We start from the raw sequence: 14,359 nt of genomic DNA on the forward strand, positions 1-14,359 counted from the left end.
AAGAATTGTTTTAATTTGTATATTTTGCGAGGCGAGAGTACTCAATAACGTTTCATGTTAGCGTTTCTTTTTAATGGATACATTATAAAACATATACTTCAGCATGGTGCTGTGGATAGTGTTTTTTAACGTTGCTGTAATTACTACCATCTGTAATCAACTAATAGCTGGTGATGATCTGTTGAGTTCTTCTGAAATAGCAGAGTGAGTAAATCTCTACTTTCCCTTGAATTTTTTAAAATACTTAAATTTAATTAATATTTTAATTCCCCAGTACTGCTATTCCATTGAATGACTATCCAAAACAAGTTTATGAGGGTGTGAAGAGCACAAAGGGCAGAAAGAAATCATCTTTATTTCCTGGAGGTTGCAGCAAACAACCGAATACACCTTTAAATGGGGAAATAAGATGTTCCATGAACAGGTGATTTTTTCTTTCATTGAAGGTGAATATTTTCAATTGCTGAATATTTACAAATTTTTACTTGCAGCGGATGTATTGCAACTTGTAAACACGATTACGAATTTCCCAATGGAAAGACAAAGTTAGCTGTAACGTGTACAAATAAGGAATGGCATATTTACGGTACAGATTGGAATTCTGTACCTCACTGTGAACGTGAGTTTTGCACAAAAATGATCAATTATTTTATTACAAGAAACGTAATACGCCCCAGATAAACGTATTTCTATATTTTCAGCAATTTGTATGCCAGAATGCTTGAACAACGGAATTTGTGTTGCACCCCATCAATGCGATTGTCCTGGAGACTTCACTGGGCCACAATGTCAATTTGAGAAGAAACCATGCTTAAATTTTCCTGCTCCGGTGCTTAATGCACATAAAAAGTGCAACTCACAGTACGAGATCTTAAATTACACTTTACTCAAAGTATTAAATCCATATTAAACGTTTATTTGTGACAATATTCTTTTTCGTTAGATCGTGTACCGTATCCTGCATGAAGAATTTCACGTTTCCGGATGGCACTTCCGTCACTAATCTCATATGCAAGAACGGAAATTGGGAGCCCACCAAAAAAGACTGGGTTTCCATACCTAATTGTGAACGTACGTTTTAAAGCTTCAATTTGTAATTTAAAAATTATTAAATCGCATAGATTCTCTGTATTTCTTTGTTTATTGTAGCTGTGTGTGATCCTCCTTGTCAGAATGGTGGTAACTGTCTTCCATCCAATTTTTGTCAGTGTCCTCAGGCATACAAAGGATCCCAGTGTCAATATTGTAAGCATAATAATTCATTCGTTTTAATAAAGTAATTTGAGTAATTGAATAATTAATCCTAATATAGCTACTGATACTTGCACTGGAGAGAAAATGGGTTTCAACGGAGGCTTCTTTTGTTCAAGCGTTGATGATACTTATTCCTGTACTATAAACTGTCCCGTTGGAGTAGAATTCGAGTTTCCCCCAGCCTCCGCGTACATTTGCAACTATGAAACTGGCGTGTTTGCGCCTCAGCCAATTCCTCAATGTAAATACTCCAACAATGTAATTTCCTTGGGAACTATGTACAACTCCTATGTTAAGGAGACTAATCATACTTGGACCTACCAGGACATCTTCAAATCTCATACGAACCAATTATCACTTCAAGGCAATTATGGAATCACGCAACATTATAGTAATCATGAATCTAACATGGTGACGAATACGGTAATAATTTAAGACAAACATCTTAAAATTGAACACTTGCATTACTAAAATTCTATTTCGATTAATGTTAGATGCTCAATCCATTGGAGAATAACATACTGTTTATTGAGGAGAAGAGACCAGTTCCGGAAACATGTTTCACATGGAGCGGAGTACATTACAAGACTTTTGACGACAGTGTTTTCAGCTTCGACAGTGAATGTTCTCACATCTTGGTGCAAGAGGCGCAGAACAGACTGTTCACTATAACTGTGGAGAACAGCCCAACTTGCAAAGATCAGAACTGTTTTAGAATCGTCAAAATTTACATTCAGGACAAGGAATACATTTTACTGCGAAACGAAGACGGTATACCAGAGTTTAGAACCACAAAGCACCGGCTTCCAATTCCAGCGCAGCTGTCTGTATTGAGAGCTGAAACGTCTGCACACTTCATCGTGGTAACTATGGATTCTTTGGGGGTTCGGTTGAAATGGGATGGAGCTCTCCTGTTGCAAATCGAAACTGCAGAAAATCTGTGGAACAAGACGATCGGTTTATGCGGTAACATGAACGGCGATAAACGCGACGATTTAATGAGCAAGAACGGAGAGCACACTAAAAGTGTTGCGTCGTTTGCTACTTCTTGGCGAACGGAAGATATCGGAGGTATTACTTCCTTACTTTCTCTTGCTTTGCTGGTTGACAGCATTTAAATTTCATTTCGTTCTTTTAGAAACGTGCGACGAATATCCAGACACTAAGCATTCCTGTGAATCCGACTCATTGATTACCAAAGATGCCATTGAATTTTGTGCAAAATTATTTTCTGACCGCCGGTTCAAAGCTTGCGCCAATACAATTAACGTTGCTGAGCTACAAACAGCTTGTCTCTCGGACTACTGCTCTTGTTCGGACATTGACAGAAAAAAATGTGCTTGCGACACTATGAATGTATACATCAGACAATGTGCTCACAAGAAAGTTGTGCCTCTGTCTGGTTGGAGGAACAATGACACCTGTCGTGAGTTGAAATTCTCTAAATTTTATGTACAAACTATTGACAAGAAAACAAAATACTCATTATTTCATGGTATTACAGCCATGACATGTAACAATGGACGAGTGTACATGCCGTGTGGTCCAAAAGTGGAATCATCCTGCTGGACAGAAGAAGAGAAGAAGCTAAATACAGAGGATTGCGAAGAAGGTTGTTTCTGTCCAGAAGGAACGGTAGCTTACGAAGGAAGGTGCGTTCAACCTCACGAGTGCCCCTGCAAGCTTCATGCAAAATTATTCCAGCCTGGGAAAAGTGTGCAAAAGGATTGCAACACCTGCACCTGCTCCTCCGGGAAATGGATATGCACCCAAGCAAAATGCAGTGCTAGATGTGCTGTCGTCGGTGATCCCCATTACGTTACTTTCGATGGGAAGCATTATGACTTTATGGGGAAATGCAAGTATTATTTGATGAAGGGGGACGATTACAGCATCGAAGGTGAAAACGTTCCCTGTTCTGGTGCAATATCGGAGGTCTGTTACCGAGACCATTCATTTCTAACGTTTGACAATCGTGATGAATGTATTTTATTCTAAAAAAAAATCGTAATTTTATTTGTAGAAAATGGGACTCGTTTCTTCCGACGCACCATCTTGTACGAAAACTATCACGGTCAATTACAAAGGCACTATCTTGAAATTGAAACAACATAGACAAGTATTGATCAATGGAGATGATCTAACAATGTTTCCTACATTTACTCATGGAATCAGGATACGTATTGCAAGCAGTATATTCATGATCGTTCAATTGCCGAATGGTCTAGAGATATGGTGGGACGGGATTTCTCGCGTTTACATCAACGCTCCTCCAGAATTTCATGGTTCAATCAACTTTCATTACTTCTGAAATTTATTCATATGAAACGTTATATCTGATCTTTCATCTTTTGTATTGATTATAAGGCAATACAAGGGGACTTTGCGGCACATTCTCTGAGAATCAGAAGGATGATTTTATTACACCAGAGGGTGATATTGAAAGCACAGCAATTGCCTTTGCTAACAAATGGAAGTGTGACGAGTTCTGTCCCGATATCCCAGATAAAGAATCAGATCATCCCTGTGATCTTGATCCACAGAAACGAGCCACGGCGAAGAAATATTGCTCATATTTATATAGCGACATCTTTGCTGGTAGAGTAACTAGATACATAGATCTTTTAGTTCAGCTGTTTATATTTAATTTAATTCCTTCTTTTAGATTGCCACTGGCACGTAGATCCAGATACATTCTACAAAGACTGTTTATACGATATGTGTTCCTGTAAAGTTGAACTTGAATCCTGTCTTTGTCCCATGTTGGCTGCATATGCCAAAGATTGTGCAATTGCCGGAATAAAGCTTTCGTGGCATCAGAATGTGGAGGAATGTAAGATTCATTGTCCAGGAAATGAAGTGTATCAAATTTGCGGAAATAGTTGTACCAGGTACATCATAATTTGAAATTAATCGAATACCGATAAGTGTGAGATACCTGTAACGATATTTTAAATATTTCCAGGTCTTGTGGAGACATATCTTCTTATCAGAATTGCAAACAAGAGTGCGTAGAAGGATGTAACTGTCCAGAAGGAGAAACGTTGGATATTCATGGGGAATGCGTTCCAATTGGACAGTGTCCATGCATTTATGGCGGAATGGAGTTTAGTCCAGGGCATAAAGAAGTCAGACCTGGAAATAAAGCTCTTGAACTTTGTACCTGTACAGGTACTAACATTAATGAAACAACCGGTTTTTCGTTTCAATGAATTGTATTTCATTCGTAAATGATCATTTTAAATAGGTGGAACTTGGAATTGTCGGGACGCAACACCGAACGAGATTAGACAGTATCCAGCAGCCAAGGACCTATTAACATCATGTGTAGCAAGCAACAATCAGGAAGTCACAGAGTGTGCACCGACAGAACCTAGAACTTGTCACAATATGCATAAACCAATCCAAAAACCACTGATCTGTAAATCTGGCTGTATTTGCAAACCTGGTTACGTTTTGAACGAACCAAATGGCAATTGTATCAAACAGGAATCTTGTCCGTGTCATCATGGAGGTCAGAGCTACGAGGAAGAGTCTGTTATACAAAACGACTGCAATACTTGTAAATGTACTAATGGAACGTGGAAATGCACTGATAGAACATGCGCAGGTAATATTATAAACGCCTATTTATTTCACGAAATACTTAATTTTACCTTTAATCGTTAATACTTCGGTTCTGTTCAGGTGTCTGTTCTGCTTGGGGAGACTCCCATTACAAGACATTTGATGGAAAACTTTACAATTTCGAAGGAATATGCGATTATGTTCTTGCGAAAGGTTCCTTGAGCCAGGATGATTGTTTCGACGTGTCTATTCAGAATGTTCCTTGTGGAACAACCGGAGTGTCGTGCTCTAAATCAATCACTCTTACCGTCGGAAATGGTCCATCTTCGGAGAGAATTGTCTTGACTAGAGGGAAGGAACTTCCAGTAGATAATTTCAAGAGAATGGCCATGAGAACAGCTGGGCTATTTGTATTTGTTGACGTGCCAGACATGGGACTGACTGTACAATGGGATAAAGGTATTATTATATGATTCCTTTTCTATTTATTTTAGAACTTTTCCTAAGATTTTAATAATATTTATAGGGACCAGAGTATATATAAGACTAGAGCCTAGCTGGAAGGGACACACGAAAGGGCTCTGTGGTGATTACAACGATAATAGCGAGGATGATTTCAAAACGCCCTCAGGCGGAATCTCAGAAGTGTCTGCTAATCTGTTTGGAGATTCCTGGAAGAAGAACGAGTTCTGTGCCGAGCCTAAAGACGTCGTAGATCCTTGTGTACAACATCCAGAGAGGAATCTATGGGCTGTGCAGGAATGTGGAATATTAAAATCACCAATTTTCCAGCCTTGCCACTCCGAGGTTGAGATAGAGAGCTATTTCCGTAACTGCATCTTCGATACTTGCAGCTGTGATACAGGTATTGCTATATTAATTGTCAATAATAATATAATTATATTTTCGTTGAATAAGAAAATTATTATCTATATTCTTTATATTCCAGGCGGAGATTGCAGTTGTCTTTGCACTGCCCTGGCAGCATACGCCCAAGAATGCAGTGCAAAAGGAGTTCCCATAAAATGGCGTAGTCAAGAACTCTGTCCCATACAATGTGACGAAAAATGTAGCTCATATTCTCCTTGCGTTACAACGTGTCCTCGCGAAACCTGCGATAACCTCATGACACTGAAGGATAAGGCTCATTTGTGTTCCCAAGATACTTGTGTTGAAGGATGCTCTGTGAAATCTTGTCCACAAAATCAAGTATACAGCAATGACAGCTACATGGAATGCGTTCCCAAAGAAACCTGCAAAACACTTTGTACCGAGATTAATGGGGTATGTCAAAGAAGGGGATAAATTATCTTTGGACACTAATGAAGAATACTCTTATTGTAGATAATTTACTACGAGGGTGACAGTGTGAAGAGCGACGACTGTCAGATGTGTTACTGCAGTCGTGGGAAAGTATTGTGCAAAGGAGAACCTTGCACAAGCGTTACTGTATCAAGTATTACCATGCCACTAGAGGAACCACAGAAATGCGTGAATGGTTGGACTGCTTGGATAAATCAGGATCCAGCAATTAAAGGGAAGAAATTTAAAGATGTCGAACCTTTACCTTCCTTAGAATTGGTAATGCTTTATTATATCATCTATTCGTTTGTTTATTTTATTCTGTTAATTTTGTATCACTTTTATACTTTTTAGATAAACGTTAAGGGGTATGCTATGTGTGACAAGAAGCAAATGGTCGATATAAAATGTAGATCGGTGAATGGTCATTTCACGCCGAAAGAAACTGGTTTAGATGTAGAATGCAGTTTGGAACGTGGTCTTTATTGTCAGTCTCAACCTGGTCTTCCTTGTATCGATTTTGAAATTAGTGTTTTGTGCCGATGTTCAGTAACTACTACAGAAGGACCAGGTCTGTATCACAGAAAATTAAGATGATTAATTATTTAATTATTAAATTAACATCGACTTGTATTACAGAAATATCAAGTACGATAAAAGCTTCGTACAAGCAATGTGATATGGAGCATCCATACAAGTCTCATCCTACAAATTGTCATTTATTTTATCAATGTGCTCCCGGGCCCAGTGGTAATGAGTTTGTAGAGAAATCCTGCGGAGAGAACATGTTTTACAATCCTCAGGCGCAGGTCTGTGACTGGCCAGCTAACGTCATGTCAATAAGACCAGAGTGTTCAGTGGAACAGAGGACAACGCCGAATAGAGTTGAATGGACGAGTGACCAGGTCAAATACAACAGCACCACATTGAGTACCTTGGCGAAGAACATTCTAACTACTAGTACAATCATTTTTTAATAGCTTCCAAATATTTGATTGATATTTGGTATGATGAAAAAAGAATTATTTTCTTGCAGAAGTATGCAAAGAGAGTGAAATGTGGAGCGACTGCGCTATCAATTGCAACAAAGCTTGTGATTACTATAAATATATCTTGGTGAAAGAAGGAAAATGCGATGGCATTTCTGATTGTGTACCAGGTATAGTATGTTTATCTGTACTCTATATAAGTAAAAGGATTTTTGACATCATGCTGAATTACTTAAAAAATTAGGGTGCGTTCCACTGAATAAACTACAATGTCCATCAAATGAATTCTGGAGGGATGCGTTAACTTGCGTGGACGAGAGGGAGTGCACCTGCAGATCTCACGATGGATATCCGGTTATTTCTGGCGCTGTCCTAAAAGAATCAGAATGTGAAATCTGCCAATGCATAAACAACTATTACACCTGTGACAGATCATTGTGTGCCACTGTAACAAGCAAAGTAACTACAGAAAAATTAGTAACACAACCACTGACAGAAGCAACTACTGAAAAATTAGTCACACGACCATTGACAAATGTAACTACTGAAAAATTAATTACACAACCATTGACAGAAGCAACTACTCTTTCGATTTCACCCTCGTGAGTAGATTTGTCAATTTAAAAAACATTATAATTTATTGATAATTAAGAATACTATTTATGTATTAAAGGACTGGCAGCCATACAATTATAATACCAAGCACTGTTAGCCCACCTGCTTATTGTGTCAGCAACAATTTCATTCCCTTGATACAGTATTTGAACGATCAAGTTTCTTTCGATGCCAGTAGTACTAAAGGTCCCGAGTTTCAACCAGAAAATGCATCATTGAATGGAAACATTGGATTTTGGGAGCCTGAATATATCACTACTGATCAATGGTAAGTGTATGTAAGTGTATGTAAAGCATATTTGATTAATCGAAACGATCGTTGCTATTTGATTTCTAGGTTGGACATAAAGTTCCAAAAGCCAGAGTCCATCTATGGAATTATCATCCAAGGAAGTGCAATGGAAAATAAATTCGTAACTAGCTACAAAGTACTATTTTCAGAAAATGGTCACACGTTTTCATACGTTACGGATGGTAAAAAGGAGCCGCAAGTATTCAGAGGACCTGTGGATCAGTTTAAACCTGTCGAACAAAAGTTTTACGAGCCTATCGAAGCCAAAGTGATTCGAGTCAATCCACTGTCCTGGCACAATGGTATAGCCATGAAAGTAGAGTTGCTTGGTTGTCAAGAAATGGTGACCACCTCTGTATCTGTGACAGAAAGTGTCCCAGCAACAACTACAATGATTACAGAGGAAATCATAATACCAGGTACATATATTCAAAGCATGAAAGCAAGCTACATAGAGTTATACAATTGTATTTTCTGCATTTATCAGTGTGTGATGAACCAATGGGGCTGGACAATGGTTTAATTTTCTCTGAGCAAGTCTCTGTATCCTCTTCTTCTACTGATTTACTACCGAACTTGAAATTGTCGTCCTCGAGTGTCTGGCATCCGAAATTGGACAATCCACATCAGTTCGTAAAAATCGACTTTCTGGAGCCTCGTAATTTAACTGGAGTCGCTACGAAGGGTGGCGAGAACACTTGGACGACGGTTTACAAAGTGTTTTACAGTAACGACAATTATCGGTGGAATCCAGTCTTGGATGAAAATGGCTCCGAAAGAGAATTTTTGGGCAACTTTGACTCTGATACGGTTAAGAAGAACTACTTCAACAAACCATTGTACGCGAGATATTTGAAGGTGCAACCGATTAAGTGGCACAGTCAGATTGGTTTGAAACTTGAAGTTCTCGGTTGTTTCTTACCTTATCGTAAGTACGATTCCCGCTCAAATCAGAACGTTGTGAATTTTTCTTACACCTTGTTACGTTTAATTTGCATAGGTCGGATCGAAGTAACTACTGAGAAATTGGAAACAACAGAACCAACAGAACCAACAACAGAACAGCCGTTCAAAAAATGCAATGTCTGCGAAGGAGTGAAAAATGAAAACCAAACTGATTGCAAATGCACTAAATCACTCTGGTGGAATGGAGATACTTGTGTTACCAAGCAGGAATGCCCTTGTGTAGTTGGACATATTCTGTAAGCAAAACACGTCTTTGTAATCTATTGTCTCTTTCCCTGCATTTTAATGTTAATATTTTTTTAGATACAATGTTGGTGTAGTTTACATTGATGAAAATTGTCAAGAATGCACATGCACCTTGGGTGGTGTCTCTTTCTGTCAGTCAATAAAGTGTAAACCTTGCGAATTACCAAACATGAGGCCAGTGGTTAACGAACTGTGCAACTGTGTGTGCAAACCTTGTCCAAATGGCACGCTTCACTGCCCAACCAGTGACATTTGCATCGATGAAGATTTATGGTGCAACGGAGTTCAAGATTGTCCAGACGACGAAAAAGATTGTTCACAGACTAAAGAGACTACTGTAATGAAAATAGAAACTACGACTCCAACTACAGGTATTCAAAAATTAACTTAAGAAACTTTTTTATTAAAACTTTGAAAAAAGCTTTCGCAAAATCTTTTTTCGAAAATTTGATCATAATGTTTTATACTGCCAATAGTTCCAATTGTGTGCGAAGATCCTATCTGTCCAGTAGGATATAAAACAGTCTTAAAAATACCTAAAGAATCACAATACTATACTAGACCTCATGCGAGAGAGGGAGTGAAATCTTTTCGCAAGAATTCATGGAGGAAAAAAGGACTAAGGTACTATTGTAGAACTCTGAATACGTTGTTTCAATTTTTAAGTGATTAAAACAAACCATTTTTCTTTCTTTTTTTATCAGGAAATCTATGCATCATCATTTGAAACACAGTGAAAAGCCTGAAATTGAAAAGGAATGTGTACAATTCATTTGCGTGCCTGTGAAACCACCAGTTTTCAATCAGACTCAACACGAGACCTGTCCAAAGGTGTCTTGTCCACCAGGTTACACAGTTGTTTACGAGAAAATGAGCATGTATAAGCTTCAGAAGTGTCCCAAATACAGTTGTAAACCTCCACCACCGATAGAAGCTATTTGTAACGTGACAGGAAGGACGTTCAACACTTTTGACAGACTAGAGTACAAATACGATATCTGCAATCATATTTTGGCAAGAGACATGTTCACCAATAAGTGGTACATTACACGTAAGTGTTTTAATATAAGTGCTAAAATTATAATGTAATAAAATAGAATATGATATAAAATTACAATGTAATAAAATAAGTATTTCACAGTAGATAAAACTAATTTTGGCAAAATGTTATACCTATAATGTTTCAATTTTATTTATATTTTACAGTGGAGAAACAATGCGACTCGCATACTGGCCAGTGTATCAAGGTCTTGGCAGTGGCTCTGGACGCAGATGTAGTCATTCTGTACCCTGATATGCACATGGACATTAACGAATACAGCTTCACACCAAAGCAGATAGCCAGAATCAGCAACAAGTTTCCTTCCTTTAAGATAGCGAACGTAGGAGATATCACGTACTTGGTATCCAACTATTACGGGTTTTGGGTGATATGGGATAGCAGTTCGAACGTGAAGATAGGAATCTCCACAAAATTGGCTCGCCAAGTAGACGGTTTGTGCGGATACTTCGACGGATACTCTATGAACGATAAACAATTGCCTAACGGGAATCAAGCTCGAAGCACTTTAGAATTTGGAGACAATTGGGCCATGGAAGGCGTTCCGGAATGTGAGCCACAGGTTCGACAATGAAAAACGGTCAGTATCCATTGGGGAATATTAAATTTACTTAATTTTCAAGGTCTGTCCGTACGACTTGCAAGCGGAGAGCTGGAACATCTGTAATCTAGTGAAGGACACCTCGTTGGTTGAATGCTCAAGCACCGTGAATTTGGAGAAATTTATATCCGGCTGTGTAGAAAACACGTGCAACTGTCTGCGCAGTAACCTCACGTACGACGATTGTCGTTGTCGATTATTAACCAGTTTTGTTAGTGAATGCCAAGCTGGCGACTTGAATGTAGATCTGTCTACTTGGAGGAGCACGCATGACTGTCCAGCATCTTGCACTCCACCTTTTGTTCACAAAGACTGCTTCAGGTATCTTGGACGAACAAATGAATCCAACATGTTTCTAATGTGAGTAATTGCAGGAACAAGTGCGAGACCAGCTGCGAGAGCCTGCGACAAATAGATCCTTGTCCAGTGATGCAAGGAGTATGTTTCTCTGGCTGCTTCTGCCCGGAGGGGACAGTACGTAACGGGGACGAGTGTGTACCCCCTACGCATTGCAAAGACTGCGTTTGCGAGTGGCTAGGAAACTCCAAGTTTATCAGCTTCGACAGGAAGAACATCAAATTCGATGGGAACTGCACATACGTTCTTTCCAGAGACGTCGTTGAAAACGTAAAGGGGAACGAAGGGTACACTTATCAGGTCTTAGTGTCAAATAAAATTTGCGACAGTGGGATATGCACCGAGGCAGTTGTAGTTCTCTACCAAGGTCACATAGTTAAGATCAAGGAGGGTTTGCCTGCTCAGGAGTTCGATGTGGAGCTCGATGGCTCAAAGGTGTACAAGCTTCCTTTCAATACGTCTTGGTTGATCCTTGAACAAACGCCATCGAAGAAAATGCAGTTGCTGATACCTTCAATTCAGTTGGAGATCATTGTCTATCAACCAAACTTCGCATTCAGTTTGACTGTTCCCTCGCATATCTTCGGAGGTGGTATGGAAGGTCTCTGTGGCAACTGCAACGAAGAGCTAGACGATGACTTGAAGCAACCGGATGGTCAGGTATATGATCATTTTCTTAATACAACAAACGTAAAAGTCAGGACAACTGATGATCTTGATATATTGGTAACTAGGTTACGGACAATATGCAAGATTTTGGTGCAAGCTGGCTGGTCACAAAACCACCAAATAATGTTGACATAGACACAAGTGCGTGTGTCTTTAACAATGAGAGCAAATGCGTTCTACCGCCAGCCGATCGAGATCCATGCAGGAAATTATTGGACGCAATGGAGTTTGGCATGTGTCACAGTCTTGTTGATCCAATGCCGTATTTCATGGCCTGTCAAGACAGTATGTGCTCCGGAGGAGGCTACTGCGACAGTTTCGAAGCATATTCGAGAAAATGTCAGCAAACGGGCGTTTGTCTGATTTGGAGGAGCAGCGAAATGTGTCCTTATGTTTGCCCCCCGCGTGAGTGTTTCTCTCTTAGATTTCTATATTAAATTTCATCGCTTAAAACGTTATCTTCTTTCAGACTTGGTGTATCAACCTTGTGGGTCTGCTTGTAAAGAGACTTGCGACACAATTAACGAGATCAGTGACGCTGCGTGTTCGAGGAATTACGAAGAAGGTTGTTTCTGTCCTCAGAACCTCATCTTGCTTAACGATACTTGCATTCCAAAGGAAAGATGCTTGTTGTGCGACGAAGACGGGCACGTCGAAGGTGACACGTGGTTCCCAGATGCTTGCACGAGATGCATTTGTAGTAAGAAGGCCATCAATTGCGAGAAAACCGAGTGTCCCGCAGTGGATACCGTCTGCGAAGAGAACATGGCGCCTGTGGCCGTTAATGGGACGCAAGAAGATTGTTGCACTAAATACATTTGTGTTCCAAAGTCAGTAACCACCATGACACCATTCTGCACTGAGGAATCTCAAATTCCCGAGTGTGGCTACGGACAGATCACAAAAATATCCACAGATTCGTACGGATGCAAGAAATTCATGTGCGAGTGTCTACCACCTGAAGAATGTCCTGTTCTCAACGACGTCACGCTGGAAGTCGAGGAGTTAGAACCTGGTTTCGTGCAGGTGACGAATACCTCTGGCTGTTGTCCAAAATCTGTGGCCATGTGCGATCCTAAAACTTGTCCCTCGGTACCATCCTGTCCAGAGTATCACGAGTTGAAGAGTGATACGAAGCGGGACGCTTGCTGCGCCACGTATGAGTGCGTACCACCAAAAGATTTATGTCTGTACAACGTCGAATCGCAGAGTAAGATAGAAATGTCGGAACACATAGTAGCAAAGAAACTCGGGGAGCAGTGGACGGATGGAAAGTGTACTTCCTGCATTTGCGAGCCTTCTGAAAAGGGGCCCAAGCCAAAGTGCTTCACCACAGAGTGTCTCAGAGCAGCGGATCACCCAGATATATCTGACTTCGTCGTGGAAGAGGTTCTCGCTGAGGATAGATGTTGTCCTGGCTTCGAGAGAACAGCTTGCAAGGATGGAGACAAGGTTTACGAGATTGGCGACGTCTGGCAACCGAATCTCGAGGACAGTTGCACCTTGGTGAAATGTGTCAGGGACGAGAACGGAGTGGAGAAGCAGATGCAGGTGCAAGAATGCGTCACCGCATGTGACCCTGGCTTTGAATATCGGCCCACGGATAACAGAAGTATCACTTGCTGCGGACGATGCGTCCCAGTAGCTTGTGTGATCAACGACAGAGTGATAAATGTAGGAGAACAGCTACTCTCTCCTGATTTTTGCACCAAATATTCCTGCCAGTCCAACAACGAGCGTGTCTACGTGGAATCTCTCACAGAAAAATGTCCAGAGATAGACGCTCGGGACGCGGCTGAATTTGAGATAGAAACACGGAATATTCCAGGCCAATGTTGCCCGCAGTTTGTTAAAGTTGCTTGTCGTCACAACGGCACCGTGTACAGGCCTGGAGAGAAATGGAAATCGTTGGATGACAAATGTGCTACGGAGGTCTGTGTATTGGACGACACTGTGACAAAGTACAAAGACACAGAAGTTTGCAACAAAAATTGCCCCCTTGGATGGGAGTACCAGGAGAATGAGTCTGAATGTTGTGGAAAATGCAAGCAGGCTTACTGCGTCGTCGGAGATACGTTGTACAAGCCTGATGCAACCTGGTCTTCCTCTGATAATTGTACCTCATTTTCTTGCATGGCTCAGAGAGATCAACTAATGATCAGCAGCAGTTCTGTGGTCTGTCCTGATGTAACCGATTGTCCAGCGACCTCGATTTACATACAGAACTGCTGCAAGATGTGCAATTTCACGGCGCTTAATCAGAAGGTTGACTCTTGCGCTGCTGATGTCTTGGAGCTGCAAAACACTATCGGTATGTTCAGCATCAAGCATCGAGGACACGGCGTTTGCAAGAATTTGGAGCCCATTGATGGAGTCACGGAGTGCCGTGGTAAATGCGAATCCACCACCTACTTCGACACAGGTAAAGTTAGATAAATGCG

General features: G+C 40.4%; 1 protein-coding gene across 3 annotated transcripts in view; it reads left to right on the top strand.

The window, feature by feature from the left end:
* LOC122528284 (hemocytin) overlaps positions 1 to 14,359 on the top strand; it is a 14,726-nt gene continuing 367 nt past the window's right edge. Inside the window, exons 1-35 of one of the 3 annotated variants that reach the window (XM_043653259.1) lie at positions 1 to 204; positions 275 to 424; positions 492 to 619; positions 702 to 861; positions 944 to 1,071; positions 1,150 to 1,245; positions 1,313 to 1,677; positions 1,749 to 2,325; positions 2,393 to 2,680; positions 2,759 to 3,189; positions 3,278 to 3,539; positions 3,622 to 3,852; positions 3,920 to 4,145; positions 4,220 to 4,425; positions 4,502 to 4,864; positions 4,942 to 5,280; positions 5,348 to 5,686; positions 5,771 to 6,105; positions 6,166 to 6,402; positions 6,478 to 6,694; positions 6,763 to 7,083; positions 7,160 to 7,282; positions 7,357 to 7,714; positions 7,786 to 7,995; positions 8,065 to 8,438; positions 8,507 to 8,947; positions 9,020 to 9,221; positions 9,289 to 9,602; positions 9,705 to 9,855; positions 9,936 to 10,282; positions 10,438 to 10,853; positions 10,915 to 11,213; positions 11,267 to 11,909; positions 11,984 to 12,323; positions 12,388 to 14,340. In XM_043653259.1, coding sequence (XP_043509194.1) covers positions 104 to 204; positions 275 to 424; positions 492 to 619; positions 702 to 861; positions 944 to 1,071; positions 1,150 to 1,245; positions 1,313 to 1,677; positions 1,749 to 2,325; positions 2,393 to 2,680; positions 2,759 to 3,189; positions 3,278 to 3,539; positions 3,622 to 3,852; positions 3,920 to 4,145; positions 4,220 to 4,425; positions 4,502 to 4,864; positions 4,942 to 5,280; positions 5,348 to 5,686; positions 5,771 to 6,105; positions 6,166 to 6,402; positions 6,478 to 6,694; positions 6,763 to 7,083; positions 7,160 to 7,282; positions 7,357 to 7,714; positions 7,786 to 7,995; positions 8,065 to 8,438; positions 8,507 to 8,947; positions 9,020 to 9,221; positions 9,289 to 9,602; positions 9,705 to 9,855; positions 9,936 to 10,282; positions 10,438 to 10,853; positions 10,915 to 11,213; positions 11,267 to 11,909; positions 11,984 to 12,323; positions 12,388 to 14,340 — 11,671 coding nt within the window. In that variant the 5' untranslated portion in view covers positions 1 to 103. The remainder of the gene's footprint in view (positions 205 to 274; positions 425 to 491; positions 620 to 701; positions 862 to 943; positions 1,072 to 1,149; positions 1,246 to 1,312; positions 1,678 to 1,748; positions 2,326 to 2,392; positions 2,681 to 2,758; positions 3,190 to 3,277; positions 3,540 to 3,621; positions 3,853 to 3,919; positions 4,146 to 4,219; positions 4,426 to 4,501; positions 4,865 to 4,941; positions 5,281 to 5,347; positions 5,687 to 5,770; positions 6,106 to 6,165; positions 6,403 to 6,477; positions 6,695 to 6,762; positions 7,084 to 7,159; positions 7,283 to 7,356; positions 7,715 to 7,785; positions 7,996 to 8,064; positions 8,439 to 8,506; positions 8,948 to 9,019; positions 9,222 to 9,288; positions 9,603 to 9,704; positions 9,856 to 9,935; positions 10,283 to 10,437; positions 10,854 to 10,914; positions 11,214 to 11,266; positions 11,910 to 11,983; positions 12,324 to 12,387; positions 14,341 to 14,359) is intronic. The other 2 variants (XM_043653266.1, XM_043653271.1) reach the window with 2 other exon arrangements.

This window comes from Frieseomelitta varia, unplaced genomic scaffold, assembly GCF_011392965.1.
Source record: "Frieseomelitta varia isolate USP_RPSP 00005682 unplaced genomic scaffold, Fvar_1.2 scaffold_107, whole genome shotgun sequence".
Classification (NCBI taxonomy): domain Eukaryota; kingdom Metazoa; phylum Arthropoda; class Insecta; order Hymenoptera; family Apidae; genus Frieseomelitta; species Frieseomelitta varia.